The following is a 19,508-nucleotide window of genomic DNA, read 5'->3' as shown; positions in this document are numbered from 1 at the left end:
TGGAAAAAAATATTTCTCAGGTTTTATTTATATTTTAGCAAAAAGTATCATGTCCAGAATTATTCATACCCTTCTCAATAATCAATCAATAGAAAAGCCTTTATTGGCTATTACAGCAATCAAACGCTTCCTATAATTGCAGACCAGCTTTTGCATGTCTCCACAGGCATTTTTGCCCATTCATCTTTAGCAATGAGCTCCAAATCTTTCAGGTTGGAGGGTCTTCTTGCCATCACCCTGATCTTTAGCTCCTCCACAGATTCTCAATTGATTCAAGTCAGGACTCTGGCTAGGCCACTGCAAAACGTTAATGTTGTTGTCTGCTAACCATTTCTTCACCACTTTTGCTGTATGTTTTGGGTCATTGTCATGCTGAAATGTCCACTGGTTCCCAAGGCCAAGTTTTTCTGCAGACTGCCTGATGTTGTTGTTGAGAATCTTCATGTATTGCTCTTTTTCATGGTGCTGTTTACTGTGATTAGGTTCCCTGGGCCATTGGCTGAAAAACACCCCAAAGCATTAGGTTCCCACCACCATGTTTGACAGTGGGGATGGTGTTCTGTGGGTTGAAGGCTTCTCCTTTTTATGCCAAATGAAGGCAACATCATTGTGACCAAATAATTCAATTTTTGTTTCATCTGACCATAACACTGAAGACCAGAAATCTTCTTCTTTGTCCAGATGAGCATTTGCAAAGGCCAAACGAGCTTTTGCATGCCTTATCTGGAGAAGTGGCGTTTTCCTTGGTCTGCATCCGTGGAACCCAGCAGTGTGCAGTGTCCGTTGGACTGTCTGCCTTGAGACATTGCCACCAGCAGAGCCCAGATTCACCAGAATGGCCTTGGTGGTGATCCTTGGATTCTTTTTCACCTCTCTCACTATCCTCCTGGCCAGCACAGGTTTCACTTTTGGCTTCCGACAACGTCCTCTGAGATTTTCCACAGTGCGGAACATCTTGTATTTTTTAATAATACTTTGCACTGTAGCCACTGGAACTTGAAAACATTTGGATATGGCCTTGTAGCCCTTTCCTCACTTGTGAGCAGCCACAATGCGCAGCCGCAGGTCCTCACTGAGTTCCTTTGTCTTAGCCATGACTGTCCACAAACCACCTGCAGAGAGCTGCTGTTTTTCACCTGTTGAGTTGATTAAAACAGCTATTCCCAATTAATCAGGGTAATTAGGATGCTTTTAGCTTTGACTATTTGGAATGGATGGAACTTTGGATTTTCCCAGAGACTGTGACAGTTTGTAAAGGGTATGAATAATTCTGGACATGATACTTTTTGCTCAAATGTAAATAAAAGCTGAGAAATATTTTTTTCCACAATGATGCGTCTTGTACATCATCTTATTATCTTTTGGGAGACGCCTGTGTCATTTCCAGTCACAAAATAACTTGCTAGTTGAATAAAAGTAACTTTAAGTCAAAATTTGGCAGGGGTATGAATAATTATGGGCTTAACTGTGTATACATATATCTATATATCTATATATATATATATATATATATATATATATCTATCTATATATCTATATATCTATATATCTATATATATATATATATATATATATATATATATATATATATATATATATATATATATATATATATATATATATATATATATATATATATCTATATATCTATATATATATATATATATATCTATATATCTATATCTATATATATATATATATCTATATATATATATATCTATATATATATCTATATCTATATATATATCTATATCTATATCTATATATATATCTATATATATATATATATATATATATATATATATATATATCTATATCTATCTATATATATATATCTATATATATATATATATATATATATATATATATATATATATATATATATATATATATATATATATATATATATATATATATATATATATATATATATATATATATCTATCTATCTATCTATCTATCTATCTATCTATCTATATATATATATATATATATATATATTCACATGCAAGTCAACTGAGATTTGTGACAATTATTATGTCACCCAAGTAACAGTAACAAGAAACACAAAGACACAAAATGACAGGTCGGTGAGTGATGGATGTAAAATACTCACCCGTTTGGCCTGACTGGAAGAAACTGTTGCAAAGACCTGAGATCCTGGATCTGGTACCGAGGAGCTGGGGACATCAGCAGAACCGTAAAAGGGCACAGTTTTCATATGGCACAAAAATATAAACAAATATGCCAGTAATCTTGTTTACAGTTATACAGAGGAATAGTTTGTAACATTGACCAAGAATAAAAACAAATAGAGACTTCTACTTTGGGTTTACCATCTTATTTGGAAGATATAGTCTTGCTGTATTTGTAGTTTACCCTTGACACATTTTATCTGCTTTCCTGTCAATTGCCATTAAAGGGGTGGGAGGCATTACTTTTATTGCATCTGCTAAATTAGAGATTTATTGAGCAAGGTGAGAAGTGACCTTTGTTTTAGGTTTTACCTGATGTTGGAAGGAACCACCACAGGAGTCCCCTTGTCCTTGAACTCCTGAACATTGACCACCTGAGGAACAGTCTTCAAGGTGGACTCTGTCAGTGAAGTATTGATCACAGCTGGAATATAAATAAATGCAGATTAGACAAATTCACAGCTGGAAAAAAGGGACCAGATGAGACAGAAGCAATCAAACTGAAAGTCTCCAGGTTTATTTAAGCCTGCTTTGTTTACATGGAAACATTTTACCAAATTACTCTCAGGCAGGATGGGGTAATGAGCTAACAGTTACACATTTATTTGTTCCCTAAGTCTTTGTCTCCCCCTGGTGAATTACTGAGGGAATAACAATATAATATTTAAAAGATCCCTAAATGCCCACTGGAGCTAAAAACACATGCACATCTTCCTCATTGTTTAAAAACAAATAAATACATTTTGACTGCTGCACACTATTACTTACCCAACTTATTGGCCATCTGCCTGCGTAAAGCAGCAGTGGCTGCAGCCTGCTGGGCAGAGATGGTGACGGGTGCGGTCCTCTCAATTGGTGGAGCTCCATGCTTGACTGTCTTTGTGGCGAGAGCCGTGCTGTCAGCCCCGCTGAGATTAATCTTATTTGTTGGAACTGGAATATTATTGCAGTAATCAATATCTATAAAAACATCCACATCTAGGACTAGCGACATTATTTTACGTTACTTTCAGTAAAATATGGCATTATAACATGAAGTCATTTATTATTTATGAATATATCCTCGAAATTTTTTATGAACAGCAACAGTTGGTATAATTTACTTACTGGGGCTGGCAATAGGGCTGAGTCCAAAGCCCATACCCTGTCCTGACTGAATTTTAGATAAAGGGGTGGACTGGATGGCTCCGAAGCCCGGCTGGATAGAGGGGGTCCTCACAACGGTAGGATGGCGGGGGGTGGACAATGTTGGAGGTATGGAGGACATGGGAGGGGGCCGTGTCTGCAACTCCTCTTCTTCCTGCTCCAAGTGAGGCGGGTGAGGCTCCAGGGACTGGGACAGGGAAGATGTTGAACTCGCGTCATCCAAGTCCTCGTAGTATTTAGGTGAAAGGAAGGCTGAGCGAGACAGGTTGGCTGAAACAGAAAAATGAATAAACACATTTCGATGCCAATATGTGAAGTGCTGCTGCATTACACAGTATGAGCAACAGCATAGGGATTTCAATATTAATTTCACTGAAATAAAGCTGGTGTTGAATTTGGAAGCGATATTTGCAGTTGTGAGGAAAAAGCTACTGTAGACATGAAATTAGCACGCAGATTTACTATGATTTATTATGAAACACACTAACAGGTCTTGATTAACATCACTTTACTTTAAAATCAGGCTTCTCGTATACTTTTTCAAAAGGCGAAATACACAATCATTTGAACATTTAGGATAAAACTTTCACGTAACCAGAAATTCTAGTACCTGGTGCAGTTGAGCGGACAGGAGGCATCTGTCCCTTTGAGAGAAAGTTGCGCAGCTGGGACTGTTTAACTGGTGATATCTTGATGGCTGCAGAGACATCATACATACTGAAATATACTGAGAAACATACTGAAATAATTAAATATATCCTGTGCTGTTTTTATGCAGACGGTAGGAAAAAAATCGATACCTGGAGATTTGGTCTTAGAAGGGGTAGGGTCCAGCCTGGTTTTCAGGAGAGCATCTCTTAAAGTCTCAAGGTCATTTTCCAAACTAACAATAACACAAAAACATGGTGTTTTTATCCAATAGGAGCAAATGAAAGCGTGTGAACATCCATGCAATGTAAGGAATGCTGCTTGGAACCATTCTTTACAGTACAAGCTGACTAAAAAACTTTTTAATAACTCAAAAACTGCCAAAAACCGTAGCTTATGGTTAACTTAAAACGTAAGTCTTTCCTTAAACTACCCCATATAACAAACTCCTAATCTCCTCCTAAATCCCTGATTTTTTTCCCCACATTGTCCAGCCAGGCCTTACCTAGCTGTCATTGGTGTTGCAGGACTTCTGGCAGGAGTGGTTCTTTTGTTGTAGAGGCGCAGCGAAGTGAGCTCCTTAACCAGCTGGTCCAGTCTGTTCTTCTGCTGGTTGATGATGTACAGATTATTGGACAGTGTAGTGAACAGACCCTCACGCCCGGGCACAACCATGTGTCTGTAAAGAGATTTATTTAATAACAAATTACACTCCATCCAATTTTTTATTCTCTCTTTCTATCCAACACACAAACTGCTGGTGCAATTATCTGCCATCTTCTTTAAAACTCACTTCTGCTTTTTCTTCTTCTCCAAGTGTTTCTCCCATTCCACATCCAAGACGTCATTAACATCCTCCACAGCGAACATAACATACTGGTATAGCCTTCGAATCTCCTGAATTAAAAAAACAACAACGATCAAATATACATGATGAAGGAGATTATTTTTTGTAAAACCTTAAAACTGTCAATTCATGCAAACATGGGGTCATCTGTCCTTTTATTTCTCACCTTGAGCTGTTCCTCACTGCGTGGGTCCAGAGGCTTTTTGTAAAGTAGCTGTCTGTAATTTCTGTCTTTGCTCAATTCACTCTGGGTCTTGGCTTCTTCTGCCCCAGCAAAGCCTTCCAGTAGCGAAGTTTTCAGTGTACCAATGTCACCATGGAGTGACTAAAGATTACAGAAACGCACACAAAAAGGCTTGAAAGGAGGTTTTAAAAGATTTATCAACCTAGAGTGACACCATCTTCCAAACACTGCTTCAGACAGGACTCTAAAGTCACAGTGGTTGAAGTCTTATGGTTGCAGAATTTAGGGTTGTTCAAAATTATTTTTACTGGCTTTCTCAACATCAAATGTTAAAAGGAAGAAGAGCAGTCTGTGGACGGGATTCAGTGTTTCAACCGTTGTCTTACCTCAGTAGTTTCCTTGATTTCCAGGGTGAAAATATGGAGGTCTTCCGACTCTTTCCTCAACTCCTTCATTTCCTCATCAGCGCCAACCTTAAAGTCAGCTTTTGCACTTCGTGCCTTAAGGTCATCCAATTCCTTCTGGAAGTGCGCGATCTGATGGCAAGTCAAAGAAATGTTTAGTAATATTCTGCCAGACACCACATTTAAATAACACGTTGCCTTAATGGTGTCCTAAATAAAGTCCACTAACTTTTTGTAAATCCTACAACTTTGTATGTTAAGTCTTCGGAACTAGTTAATAACTAGACACCTGCACCATTAAAGCTGGTTATAGAACTTTTTAGCTAATGTACCTATGCCTATTGCTCTATTTATCGAAACACATTATTGCACATAATCTGATGCGTCCTTATAAAATAATGGCATTAATATTTACTTGTTTGTTATCTTTTGCCTCTCCATATAACAAATAATGTGAAAAATAAGAAGGTACTTTATTGAGCCCAAACGTTGGGAAATTACTGTGTTATAACACCCAAAACACAAGAAACAAGTTATCTCAATGAAATAAATAATGTATTCATTTCTTCTTCTTCTGTTTCTTCAAGCTGCTTTACAGGTCCATACAGCAGATCATCTGCCTCCATTTAACCCTGTCCCTAGCATCTGACTCTGTCCCACCAACCCTCTGGATGCCCTGCATCTATAATTCTCATCTGAGGACTTTTCCTCCTGCCTGGCAGCTCTGTCTTCAACATCCTTTGAGATGCTTTGGACATGTGCAGAGGAGAGATAGTGGATATACTGGACAGTTTTGTCAGTAACACATTCGACCTGAATTGTCCCCCCTAGCACTCATTTCTAATCCTCTTCCTCCTGGTTTCTCCCAGTGAAAATCTTAGCACCTTCAACTCTGCTACCTCCAGCTCAGTCGCATTTATTTATTATGTATTTGGTATAAGTATTATATGTTCTCTATATAATTTATTTGTTAGTTTATATAATTAAAAGGATTCTGATTAACTTCGAGACTTGATATTGTGCATTTCATTTTATCCCTTTCTTTTCTCTACAGGCTCAAGAGCCTATATATTAGAGATTTAAGCATTCACTCGACAAAACCAGCATTTCTTCCCCCACAAACCACTGCTACATGGCACTACAGTACATGATGCGTCTCACCTCCTCCAATATGCCAGCCATGATGGGATCAGAGTCTTTCTTTTGCTGTAGCTGTTTCTCCAGGGCCTTCACACTGACAGCCGCCTGCTTTTTCATGAAAAGTATATCAAAACTTACTTTTCACTGATAGCAACAAACACAAAAAAAGTCTGAACTAAAAAATATCAAACTGCCTGTCATCTGATATTACTTTTAATCTGTCAGTTTCACTTTGTTTTAGTTGAAGTCTGTTGCCAGTAGCAACCAGTTACTGCAGAGTCAAACAGAAGTTTGTTTTGTGTTACTTTATTTAGGATTTGTGAATATATTTTTTGCTGCAATGAGTTAATTGCTTATGTATCCAGGGCTCTATCTGACAACACCTCCTTTGGGAGTGACCAAATCTAACACCAATCATCATCATTTTGTGTCATTGGCAAATTGTGACTAAAAGGTTGTTTTTCTTAATCTATTGAAAAAGTCTATCACATCACTGAAAGAAACCTATTTGATATAAGAACAGTGAACTTTCTTCGCAGCAAAGAGATCAGACCTGTGGAGCCTGGGTACGGGTCTGGACAGCAGGAGAAGGTTTCTGGACAACTGCTGGAGAGACACTGGTTTGAACTTGATGCACTGGAGCTGATACACATTTGGAACAACAGACAACATGCATTTGCAATTAAGATTCCAAGAGGACCTTTGTAAGAAAAACTACAACATAAATTTACATACATTAAATATAACACCTTTCTTACCTAAAATAGCTGGTGGTTTGCTGGCTAAAGAAGGAGGGGCAGTCAAACTGCTGGAAGTCGTGGCAACCGTTTTGGACAGTGGGGAGTTAAAGGAGAAAGGAGGTTGTGTAGCCTCCACTATTGGAAATCTTTGGAAAAAGCAGACCAATTTTTAAACATTTAGACAAAAATCGACATCTTAGGACTAATACTGTGAAAAACACGTGATAGTTCAGTACCTGTCATTTAGATTCAGTTTCACTGCAGACTGGGACGCAGGAGTGGCAAGACTCTGAGGAGTTAGAGCTGGTGCTGCTGATGGTTTGACAGAAAGGTTGTTGAAAGAAAAAGCTGAAGGTGCAGAGGGAGTGTCAGAGGGAGGTTTCAAAGCAAAAGAGAAGCCGGATGATCCTGAGCCAAAAGGTGCAGAACCCCCCAGGGAGAAAGCTGAAGGGCCTGAAGTGGAGCAGGTAGTTGGGATGGAGAAAGTGAAGCTTGATGCTGCCGATGACACAGGAGCTTTGGGAACAATGCTGAATGGGGCAGCGGCAGAAGAAGTAGCAGGGGATGGAGAACTGGAAGCAGCTGCTGGAGTAAGACCAAGGCTTGGAAATGCTGCTGGGGCAGATGGGATTGAGGCAGCAATTTTGGGTGGTTGGGTTGCCAAAGAGCCTGTGAAAGAAGAGAAACAAACAAACAAACAAACAAACAAACAAACAAAGATTACTTTTATTTGATCTCATCACATTTTAAGCAAAATTTCATCTACAAGCGCAAGCTTCTACTAGTTAAAAAAAAAAAAAAAGTGGAAAGGTGAAAAAAATCTTTAACATCAAATTTCTGACTGTTTTTAAAGGTATCTGCGCAAATGACCCCATTACGAGTGATTCTGACTGAACAAAAAAAAAAAAAAAAAAAAAGCTGTTCATAGAATAGAAGGCACTTGAGAGTGTAGTTAGGGCTGTGCGATATGACCAAAATCTCATATCCCGATATAAGAATTCTATCGTCCCGATAACGATATAAATCACAAAAATTTAACATTTTCTGTAAATTCTGTGAATCTCGGGCAGCTCGACTTGTGGGAAGTGTTTCCAGCTGCGCGTCATGTAGCTGAAGTCCAGTGTTTTAACAGATGCATGAAACGATACATTTTTAGACATAAGTTGTAACGGCCGCTGTTTTCTTTGTTAGTATTTATTACACGGCGTGCTGCGGGGAAAAGCCTGTTCTAACGTTTGAGTCTAAGGTTAATTTTTTAGCACCTGGCGGCTCTTTTTTTGCTTCTCATCCGTAAATAATCTGCTCTTTCACGTGATTCAGTTTATTTTGAAAAGTCTCAACAGGATCTTGAGCTTTATTGTGAAAGGTTTATGTGGAACATAAACAAGCGGACACACGATGGTGTTACCGTCGTTGTTTCTAACCACAATGCATAAAAACAGGCGCTTGTCCGTCTGTAGTGTGGTTATATTAAATATAAGAGAAAGAGAGAACTTTAACAAATTAATATAGCCACTACAGTGACCATCAAAACGGTGAAAAAATATTGCCGTAAACAGTTTATTTTGCGACACCACGAAACAAACGATAGCGTAAAATGAAACGATAGACGTTTTTATATCGTCATCCGATATATATCGTTATATCGAACAGCCGTAAGTGTAGTAAAAGCTCACTGCATGGCAAAAACTGTTGGTCACATTTAACAAATGTCAGTGAACATCATGTAAAAAACAACAACAACAAAAAAAAAAATTTGAGAAATAAACTCTTTACTAAATATTACTAGAACCAACAATACACTACACGGCTGCTATATTAGGTACAGCCTGATAATCCAGGGTAGGACCTTTTTTGCTTTTAAAATTACTTAGATTTTTTTGGTGAGAAAAGGATGACAGAAACGTTTCTCAGAAATGCAAAACAACAAAAATCACACAGTTGCAGCATATTTGTCAAATCATGATGCAAATCTTCCACATCCCAATGGTGCAATACTGGACTGAGTCACTCCTGGTGACTGTGGACTCCATTTGCATACATGAACTCAAGAGATTAGAAGAAATCAGGTGAAGATTATCTGAGCTCTGTCACATGGAACTTTGTTTGCTGGAAGCAGCCAGCAGATGATGGCTGTATTGTGGTAATAAAGAGATGAATTGAGTTGGGAACTACTCAAATTCCAACACTCCCATCTGAATATTGGAGCAAAACTTAAGACTGAGACAACATTTTTCCAATCTTTTATAACCCTATTTTGTATCTCAGCTGACAGGGCTGGCAAGCGCCATGACCTTCTTCTGCTGTAGCCTATCGGCATCAAGGTTCAACATGTGCGTTCAGAGATGCTCTTCTGCATATTTTTGGTTATAAGCAGTTATTTGAATTATTGCTGCTTTCCTATCAGCTCGAAGGAGTTTAGCCATTCTCCTCCAACCTCTGGTATCAACAAGGCATTTTCGCCCAGACAACTACTGCTCATTTTTTCTTTTTTTGCATCATCTGAGAGACGGTTGTGTGTCAAAATCCCAGTAGAGCAGCAGTTTCTGAAAAACTCAGACCAGTCCGACACGCATCAACAACCATGCCCTGTTCAAAGTCACTGAAATCACTTTTTCTTCCTCATTCTGATGCTCAATTTGTCTACATGCCTAAATGCACTGAGTTGCTGTCATGTGATAACTTGTGCTCAGCTGCTTCTTAAGTGGTTGTATGAACACAGTTTAAGGCTATCAAACATTGAAAGACAAGAAGAAGACATCAAAATTAACACGAGGGATATATTCAGAAAATCTGCTTCCTTAAAGATAAAGTCAGTCATTTTGTTAAATTTATTTAACATAAAAAAAGAATGCTGTACTCATAAATGTACATTGATTAGTGTGTAATTGTGTCTTCCAACAAACGGGTGCATTCTCATGAACTTAAAAACTTCGAATGAATCCATCAAAATCCATCGGAGCAGGTACTGGTTTGTGGAAGTCTCTGTGTTCCCTCACATTTTGAATACAGTGGCCGAGCTGTACACACTGTTACTTAAATTAAAAAAAGCACAAATAGCCACTTCAAATCCCCAAAGGAGTAGCTGTAACAGCTCAAACACTATGCAATCAATACATTATATGATTAGGACATTAAGGAAATATTTTAGGCAAATATCGTTCCAATTCACAGGTTTTCTTACCGGGTTTGGGAAGTCTCTCCCCTTCCAAAGCCAGGTTAGAAGGAGCCACGACTAGCTGCTTAACCCCTGGATTGAGGTTGAGTAGAGCAAACGGACAAAGTAATCCCTCTGTGGAAAGCATTAGCATTGTGGGCGCTGGGGGCAAGGTCTTCTCATCAGCTTTATGGGAGTGGAAAGATTCGATATAAACAAAGTCAGACACTGAGCAATTTTCCACACAATACATTAAAAATCAAGTTTTAAGAACATTTGAGTATAAAGTCAGTAGGTTAGCACTATAGTTATCTGATTGAAGTTGGAACTTTACGCCCTCTAGTGGTTAAAAAAAAAAAAGGTATCCAGTCTTCATTTAAAAAAAAAAAAGATACTCCAGTCAGTTACAAAGAAGACTGTCCTAAGATTCGTAATTCGGTAAAAGAGTAAGATGCCTTTCTCTTCTCGCCAAACCCTGAAACATTTTCTGCTCCTCACACCCACTTTCTTGCCCTTTCCAAAGCCTTGCAGTATGCTGTGGGCTGCAGAGAAAATGGCAAATCATGTCTAAACCACCATTCAAATAACGAAACTGACTCTTCACGACACAAATTAAAGATGCATTAGTCAGAGTTGATACTAGTCATTTCAGAAATGCCAGAAAAGTACACTGAACACACAGTCCTCTTTGTTTTCTCTATGACCACGTTTTATATCTAAAACTACTGTATTTATCAAGTATAACTGTTCATGAGTGGATGAAGTGTTTGCTTTTTCTGACTGTGTGATTAATATCCACCAACTTTGCACCTATTTGACCCATGAGCTACATGCATGATAATCACAGTCAATGTACACACACAAATACACACCCAACCTGACAAATAAAATGCCAAGAAATACACTTGAAGAAGCGGTGCGATTTAAAGTTTTAGACAAAAAGAAAGCATACACCCCCACCCCACCACCCCGAAAAAACTGTATCTAATGCTTTTCTGTTATGAAACTAAAGTTTGAAAGCTTTAGAGACGCAAGCAGAGAGAGGGTGAGAGAGAGCGAACAGACGGGAGAGGCACACGGTAAACCTCATCAGCATTCTGCAACAGGATTGTCTGGGCTTTGTTGTTTGTTATGGTCCTCTAGCTTGTGTGAGCCATTTTAATGAGTGCATTTTTCCCTACAGATAACTCCCTCCTACTCTCCCTTTGCTTTTCCAACCTAATGTCTAACTTTAGATCAAGGTTTTGATCAGACTACAATCATGTCATAATGTTGCTCAAATTGCAGGGTTTTTTTCCCCGTAATGGGGAGGGAGGGAATCGTAGAGAGAACAGGAAGAGATGTGACTAGACAGCAACAGCAGCTCTACGTGAATGTCTGGCAGACTGGGCCAGTTAAGATAAAACAGTGTACTGAGACGATAGCTTATCACTATTCTTTACACATGCTGCAATACAGCACTGCGGTGAATGCTGTATGCACACAGAAACCTGACGGATTTAAGCTTCACTGGCTCATTAGGGGACTTCTCACCAGAAAACATTTTTAAGTTGAAACAAAGGCAAGGGAATGCGCTACAAGAGATAACACCGACTAAATTAAATTAAACTAAACTAAACTTAAAAATGACCAAATTAACTTTTGTCTGGTGGCAGAGGAGACGTGCACCGTCGCCTATCTTTAGAGTGCGGTAAGAGGGCTGAATGATGTTTTTCACACCGCAGCTGTCTGATTCTTTAACAAGAGACGGTCACTGTGTGTCTTGGTGAAGAAGAAAAAAGAATTAGAAACTACGCACCCACCACAGTCAACCAAATATAATGTGCCTGTCTCTGCTAAAAGAAATTCACTCGAAACTAACACGAGCCTCTGTGTTTTGCTGACTTATGGTGCGATCGAGTCATTAATTCCTCTTCCATCCATTTCCACAGTTTTCTGCTGACACACAAGTTAGAAGACAGCTCACTACTGATCGCCAGACTCACAGCGTAAACACAATAAATCCATGGTGAGCACTAACACTGCACTGCTTCTCCAGTGTTCAAAATGCTGCATTACTTTTCCCACACAATCCACACGTTTTTCCAACATTACCGATCCAAATTCTTAGAAGCTTTGACTACCATGACAGAAAATGTCAAAATCGTGATCCAAGATTATTCACTAAACTTGAATGTTATCCTTAATGATATTTATAAATCTCACTGTGTTGGGTCTCATTTCTAGCACCAGCACTGTGAAAGGTGTACATCTACGTGGCAAGGTGCCAGATGAGGTCAGGGTTTTGTTTTTGGTTTTTTTCAAAGCGGTTTTAAGCAGAGACACCAACATTGTAATGATTTTTTATTTACTCATTTTTTTAAAACCCTGCTTTGTTTTTTGGGATTCTATTGAGTCAAGCATTACATTTGTTATCTCTGTTAACATTTGCTCAATCAAATGACAGGAGTATTTCTGTCAACAACTGTAGCACAGACAGATCACCTTTACTGTACTGTACGCAGACTGGTCATGCTTATTTGACACAGTCAACCAGGAGAAGCTCTGATATATTCTGAATTAACATGACCCATAACCCAAGTCCCTATGAAGGTTATGCCACAAAAAACAAACAAACAAAAACAAGGCAAAACAACAACAGTAATAATCTTTATATATGTGAAATTAACTTCTGCTCAGACAAGTGAAGCAACTAAATACATAAAAAGTCATATTCACTTACTTATGTGGATTTCCTGCTGGCTGGTGTAGTCTATAGCTAAGCCAAGGGGCAAAGTGTCTTCATTTGTTTCAGTCACTGGAAGCTCAGCCCTGCTCGAATCTTCTAGGAGCCAAACTTCCCACATCTAAAAGGGGGTAACAATAAGGCATGGTCAGCACCGTTTACAGAGAGTAAGTATTCAAACAAAATCTAAGGAAAATTAATAGATTTGGGGGGAGGGGGGGTATTTACAGTTTCTAAAAGCATCAAGTCTAATTCACTAAAACGCTGAAGCACTCAGATAAAATTATTGGTTTACCTAATTGATAAAACTTCAGCAAAAGCACAAGCTGGCTCATCTGTCACCAAAAAAAATCAGGTACGCATTGGATATTTGACCTGGTGGGAGTTTAGCTATTCTAAATTATTTAGAAGGAAAGTATTGTGACTGAGTAGAAGCTGCTGTAACACTTATGTAACCCTCCTCGATTTTTTGGAAGCATTTTACTTTAACTGAGTAAAACAAACAGATGTAAAGACAAAGTAGAAAAATGAAAATACATTGAAGACCACTTTCATTCATCTCTACATTTAGACAAACCTAAAACATTTTCACACATTTTAGCGTTTACCTTATCGTCTTGTCTGGCAATGACGCTGACCTCAATGGAAGCTGCTGATGCTGCAAACACAAGGTCCCTGGATGAAAGAAAAAAAATAAAATCAATGAGACAAAACTTCAATTTACCATGACCTTAACATTAAACAAAGCACAAAACTTATAGGGCATAAACAATGCACTTTAGCTTAAAAGTAATCAGGCTTTCAGGTCACTGCTGGAGCAAATCTATCAGTTGGGATTGGTCTTACCAGTCCTCTACGTGACTGAGGAAGTAGTGGTGCTGACGCTCCGTACAGCTTCCAAAAACAAATTCACCAAAGTTCAAAAACTTTGGCTCCACTTTCTCATCCTTCTTCTGCAAAATAAATAAATAAACAAATAAATAAAGAAATCTATAGTAGAGAAGTGGCATACTTCAGTAGCACTGTAATTTATGTCAAAAATTTAAACTCCAGAAAAAGAACCCCAATATGCATATAGTAATTTATGTGCATTAACCTGTCAGCTAGTGACATCAAACTGTGTCTCAAGGTTGGGTGTTTTTTTTTTATGCTAAATCTGCTTTCTGTTAAACAAATTTAAGGGGGATGAGTGGGCCTCAAGAGTCTTAGTATACAGACTGTAAAGCTGTCTGACACACATACAAGTCTGAGCTTTAAAAATAAAACTGATTTGACATTAACACAGTTAAACGCCTTGAGCTACCCCTGGGAAACAGGTGCAGCAATTTATTGGAACATCTGCAAACAGAAATGGAAATACAGCATATAACACAGTTTGTACAATTCTAACAAGCTTAAAGGTTACAGTTTGGTATTATCACCTTTATTCTTTATCACAGCCTGAACTCTCTGATGTAGTCTTTCTTGTAATTTCTTTAAGTAGTCCCTTAAAGGCCATTTAAAGCTCTTCTTTGGATGTTGGTTGCGTTTTGTTAATTTTTCTGTTAAGATTATCCCACACTGTTAATGGGCACTGAGGAGGTCAATCCATGACTGATATAGGGTTGCCTTTTTCAGTTTACACACAAAAACATTCCTCTGAAAATGGTCAGATACAAGGACTGGACAGGGGAAAAAAAAAAAAAAAAAAAAAAAAAAAGAGTGGAAAAGCAGCCAATGTCCAAAGAAAAACCTTGAAATACATTCAGAGAGCCTGCATAATGCTTTCTCTGTCATTAAAAAAAAAAAGTCTAGCTGGAAGCAAAATATGAAGAAATGAGTGGTGACTCAAGATTTTTGCACAGTAGTGTAAATACGAAAAGAAAGCACAAAAGCCCAATTATGGTCAAAGCACTGGTCATTGCATGCACAGCTGTGATATCATCAGAGCACCAGAACTACATACACTGAAACCTAACGGAAGCCTAAGGAAAAAATAAATAAATAAATCACAGATTCATAGGAATAAGCAGTTCTTTTTGGTTTTAAATGTTTGTTTCTACCATCTGGAAATCTAAGTTCCTTCACAGATGTGTCATAGAAATGTCTTCACTGACTGACCCGCTTGCACTCTCATGCCTCTAGACTGGTTGTGCCAGGCATACAGGAATACTGTATGCCAAAATGCTGTGAAGTTTCTTTTGGTACTCATGGCTGTCAATGGCAACCACTGAGCTACCTGATAAAGGTTCAAAATCAGGAGGAAAAAAAACAATCAACACTGTTATTCTTTGCTTTTCTTCTGTGGTCATTTTCTTTGCACTGAAACATTTCTGTATTCCCTGTTTAATTATTAAAACCTGTATAAAGCTCTGGAGGCATAAAACACTAATGATGAACAATTAGATTGTGATGATCAGTTTGCTGGATCATTCCAGCTCTGTTTCACTTCATGTGGGGAGTATGTGAATATTTCTGAATAAAGATGACTGTGATCAAATGACTTGTAGATTTCCAGAGCTAAAAGCAGCTCTAATGAATTCCTAACCATAATCTAAATGTATTTACATTAAACATAAATACACAAATATATTTGTAAACAATGTTTAAAAACTGCTGTGCATTTATATTTTGAGTATAAATTGAACTGTTACAGTTTGAACCTTGATTATCTTTTTCACACACTTCACGGATCAATAACTAATCTGTTAGATACATGTGTTTAACTCTGTTACTTGCATTGTTATCACTGTCATGTTGCTGATATATAAATACATTTTAAAATGTATGTGATAAAACTTAGAAACGCAAGCAAGGAAAATTCAAGTTTGGTAAAAGATGAAAATGTGGATAATGAATTTAACTCCTTTCTCCATAACTGAGCTGCAGTGATGATTTTTTCCCCCAGTACCCATAAATGGTCTTAACTGAGCTTCATACTCTGATCAGCAGTTCGACAGTAGAACCAGAGTCTTATAAACCTGATAAACCCAGATAAAAATCTATCTAAAAACCAATGCCTGGCATACTTACTGGGAGTGAGATCAACACTAGCTCAGGGGGGGTCTCAAGTGAGCCATCTCCAGCAGCATATGCTACTGCAAACACATAGGTTTTCAGCCACAGTACATCCACAGCTGTGAGAGACAAATAGGAAAGAGAGACAAGAAATTGGAACATCAACGAAACAGCAAGACTCAGCTCCTCCTTTTCCTATACAATTTGAAATATTTTATGGAATCATTGCAATCTATTACTAATCTATCACCACCAAGATAAAAACCTTAGTGTATGGACCATTTTCATAGTTTAAATTTATATACATAGGTATGGCTACCTTACCTTTTACAGGTTCGCCAGGGGTAAAGAACTGTGGACATGGGATAACTTTCTTTTCCTCCAGTCCCTTTAAAACAGAGGAGAAAAATCTGTTCCTGTAGCTTCCACAGGCTGTTAAGCAATTTGCTTTTAATTCAAAATTATTATAATAACTTACTGGTGTATATTGCGTGACTGTACCATCCATTTTTCCAGCTGCTACTTGCTTTCCCTTTGGACTCCAGCAAACTGTGGTAAACAAAGCAAGTAAACGACTACTGAGCCACATCACCGATATGGACTGCAGATAAATTTAGCAATTATGTCAAGAGTGTCACTCACTGCAGGTAATTCCACTTGAAGAAGGCAGCCTGGCCTGCACATTGACACTGTCAATAACATCCAAAATCATTATACTGCCATCAGAGAGGCAGACAGCCAACACAGACACCTGCACAGGATTCCACTTCAGGTCCTGCACTAAGACGTCAGGTGCTACAGCTGGCTGGTGGAATGCAAATGGTAGCTTCTGTAGTTTTCCCTGGAAAAGCAAAGAATGCAAATTAAAACAAAAATCAGACAACATCATTACATTTAACAGACAAGGTGAAATTTGGCAGCAGGTGTTCGACTGTGTTAGCACATTAGGTAGACAGACTGAAATAACTACCTTGTTCATGAACGTGCGGACATCATAGAATGTGAGTGACAAGCCAGCTTCCTCAGACATGCCACACACAGACAGTGTGAGCTCATCACAACTGAGAGCCAAGTGGTGCAAAACTAGTTCCACGGTCACTTCAGCCAGTACTGGTATTCCTTTGACTAAAATACGGAAGAAGATGTTAGTGGACAGTGAAACAGCAAAAATTATTAATGACATAAAACATGTGGTGTATCAGTCATGACAACATTGTGTTTTTAACCTGTCATTATTGCACTATTTAAAACTGTAGTGGATTCATACCTATTTCGTTGGAGTTGCCATCACCTTTATCAGCAGCCAGAATATCTCGAGTTAAGTACACCTTGAAAGTTCTGTCAAGCCCCACAAAAGTTAAGCCATATTTATTTGAGATGGCAAGGAGGCTGGATCTGTCTTTTGGCAAATCTTCGGTGGGCTCAAACACTCTGACTTTCTTCATCTGACGAAACTGAAAATCCTAAAACGAAAGGCAAACACTTTCATTTCATGGTAAACTGTTATGAACTGTTAACAACTGTGGGTCCACTTAGGTAAATGCAAACGCAGCGTCTTTGAGACAGAATAATACAAACTGTAAATAAACATTGTTGACAAGCTAGCTGGTGAGCCTGAAGGGTGATCTCAAAGCCAAATGTTTGTAATGCCTCTCAATTAGCACAATGCTAACACGTTACAATATCGTGTTAGCTATCGGTGCAAGGCTTGTTGTAATGTTACAGCAATACATAAAACTTAAACATAAAAAAAAAATGCGACGTGTGTTAGAACACGTTATTTTACAATTGCATAATTTAATAGGACGAATCCACCCAACACAGCGGCGTTTAACTTTACAAGCACAACATCACACCGGCTACGGTGCTAACCCTAAGTAGCGGGCTAAAAATATGGCATGAATGAAACTGCCGTAACTACTTTTAATTTAAATGCTTTTAAACCGCTGTGAAAGTCTCTAATGTTTTATCGTATCAAAGTAGTCATTACAGTTCAGTAAATATCGTGAGGCTAAGGATGCCTAAACCAGAAAACATAACCCACGACAAGTGGCTTGTTTAGCTAGCCAGCTAGCTAAACTAGCCACTACATTGAGGATGAACTGACACGGTAACTTACACATGCTAACCTGTCAAGTCAACTTTAACAGAGACATACCTTCATTTCCCTCTCAGGAGGGGAGTCCGCATCGTCACTCATTGTGAAATTTTGAGGGTTTTTCTGCCAAAAGACCTGCTGTATTCGTTTATTTCTTGCTAGTATGTACCACAGAAAGTTTTGGTTAGCTACATCAGGACAACTAAACACACACCGCGCGATTTTTCCGTAGAAAAAACAAAAACCAGCTAGGATGACGAGTAGATACCAGAGCAGCTTGACAGAACACGAGCTCATACAGCCGAGTATGTTCCAGAGTTGCAATTAAAGGTTGAGTGAAAGGCATATATATATATATATATAAATATATATAATTAAAGGTATATATTTTACCTTTTTAATAGTAAGTAAAAAAGTGCATAAAAGTTGTTTGTGTGTAAGTCTGTATATACATATATGTGTGTGTGTGTGTGTGTGTGTGTGTGTGTGTGTGTGTATATATGTATATATATACATATATGTATACATACATACCCACACGTGTGTGTATACGAAAACATAACTTTTATGCATTTTTTTACTTACTGTTAAAAAGGTCACACTTTTTACAGTAATATAATAGCATTTTTTCCACCAACAAAGTGATTTCCATGAGCCATTAACCAAAACTTATAATAGTGTTGGCTAATAGTTAATCTACAATTCTACTGTTCGAAGCTTCAGCATAAATTATCTAAATGGACTGGTGGCTGTCAGGGAATGGAATAAAAGCCAGCTAAGCCAGCAAAGGAGAGCTCTGATTGTCCTTCAAGAATCCTGGAGAACGATCCTTGAAGACTAGTTCAAGAATTTACAAGAGTTCAGGCTGTATTCAAGGATAAAAGTAGTCATACCAAATACCGACTTTCAATCTTGTTAGAGTTGAACACATTTTTTCACCTCACATACCATATATTCATGCATGTTTCAATAAACTGCTGCATCTTCAGTATTTCTCATTTTCATAGCAAAATAAATTTAAAAAAAGATTGTAAGAATGAGTGGTAGCTTAATAAGAGCCCCCCCAGTACATATAAATATTTATATATCATAAAGATGAAATGCTTAGGTTAAGATGGTTGATTTGGATCGATCCAGTGTTGCCTGCAATTCTAAACCTGTGCCTTTATGAAATAAAACTGGCTGTATACTGTATGTTACATTCATCTTTGAAGGGACTCCAGTGAC

The 19,508-nt window shown here is 38.1% G+C and overlaps 1 protein-coding gene across 6 annotated transcripts in view; it reads right to left on the bottom strand.

Moving 5' to 3' along the window:
* nup214 (nucleoporin 214) overlaps positions 1–18,539 on the bottom strand; it is a 32,498-nt gene extending 13,959 nt beyond the window's left edge. For 3 of the 6 annotated variants that reach the window (XM_039615143.1, XM_039615146.1, XM_039615145.1), the window contains exons 1-25: positions 18,342–18,538; positions 17,451–17,646; positions 17,154–17,308; positions 16,826–17,024; positions 16,662–16,732; positions 16,508–16,571; positions 16,199–16,302; positions 14,033–14,139; positions 13,795–13,861; positions 13,184–13,307; positions 10,489–10,647; positions 7,541–7,973; positions 7,323–7,450; positions 7,118–7,206; positions 6,586–6,672; positions 5,407–5,556; positions 5,003–5,161; positions 4,783–4,886; positions 4,495–4,668; positions 4,142–4,224; positions 3,952–4,038; positions 3,303–3,611; positions 2,964–3,128; positions 2,508–2,619; positions 2,117–2,180 (exon numbers count right to left, since the gene is read on the bottom strand). In XM_039615143.1, coding sequence (XP_039471077.1) covers positions 2,117–2,180; positions 2,508–2,619; positions 2,964–3,128; positions 3,303–3,611; positions 3,952–4,038; positions 4,142–4,224; positions 4,495–4,668; positions 4,783–4,886; positions 5,003–5,161; positions 5,407–5,556; positions 6,586–6,672; positions 7,118–7,206; positions 7,323–7,450; positions 7,541–7,973; positions 10,489–10,647; positions 13,184–13,307; positions 13,795–13,861; positions 14,033–14,139; positions 16,199–16,302; positions 16,508–16,571; positions 16,662–16,732; positions 16,826–17,024; positions 17,154–17,308; positions 17,451–17,646; positions 18,342–18,383 — 3,432 coding nt within the window. In that variant the 5' untranslated portion in view covers positions 18,384–18,538. Of the gene's footprint in view, positions 1–2,116; positions 2,181–2,507; positions 2,620–2,963; positions 3,129–3,302; positions 3,612–3,951; positions 4,039–4,141; positions 4,225–4,494; positions 4,669–4,782; positions 4,887–5,002; positions 5,162–5,406; positions 5,557–6,585; positions 6,673–7,117; positions 7,207–7,322; positions 7,451–7,540; positions 7,974–10,488; positions 10,648–13,183; positions 13,308–13,794; positions 13,862–14,032; positions 14,140–16,198; positions 16,303–16,507; positions 16,572–16,661; positions 16,733–16,825; positions 17,025–17,153; positions 17,309–17,450; positions 17,647–18,341 lie in introns of all 6 variants that reach the window. The other 3 variants (XM_039615147.1, XM_039615148.1, XM_039615144.1) reach the window with 3 other exon arrangements.
* Positions 18,540–19,508: the final 969 nt, after the last annotated feature.

This window comes from Oreochromis aureus, linkage group 7, assembly GCF_013358895.1.
Source record: "Oreochromis aureus strain Israel breed Guangdong linkage group 7, ZZ_aureus, whole genome shotgun sequence".
Lineage (NCBI taxonomy): Eukaryota > Metazoa > Chordata > Actinopteri > Cichliformes > Cichlidae > Oreochromis > Oreochromis aureus.
This window is presented reverse-complemented; position numbering and strand designations above follow the sequence as displayed.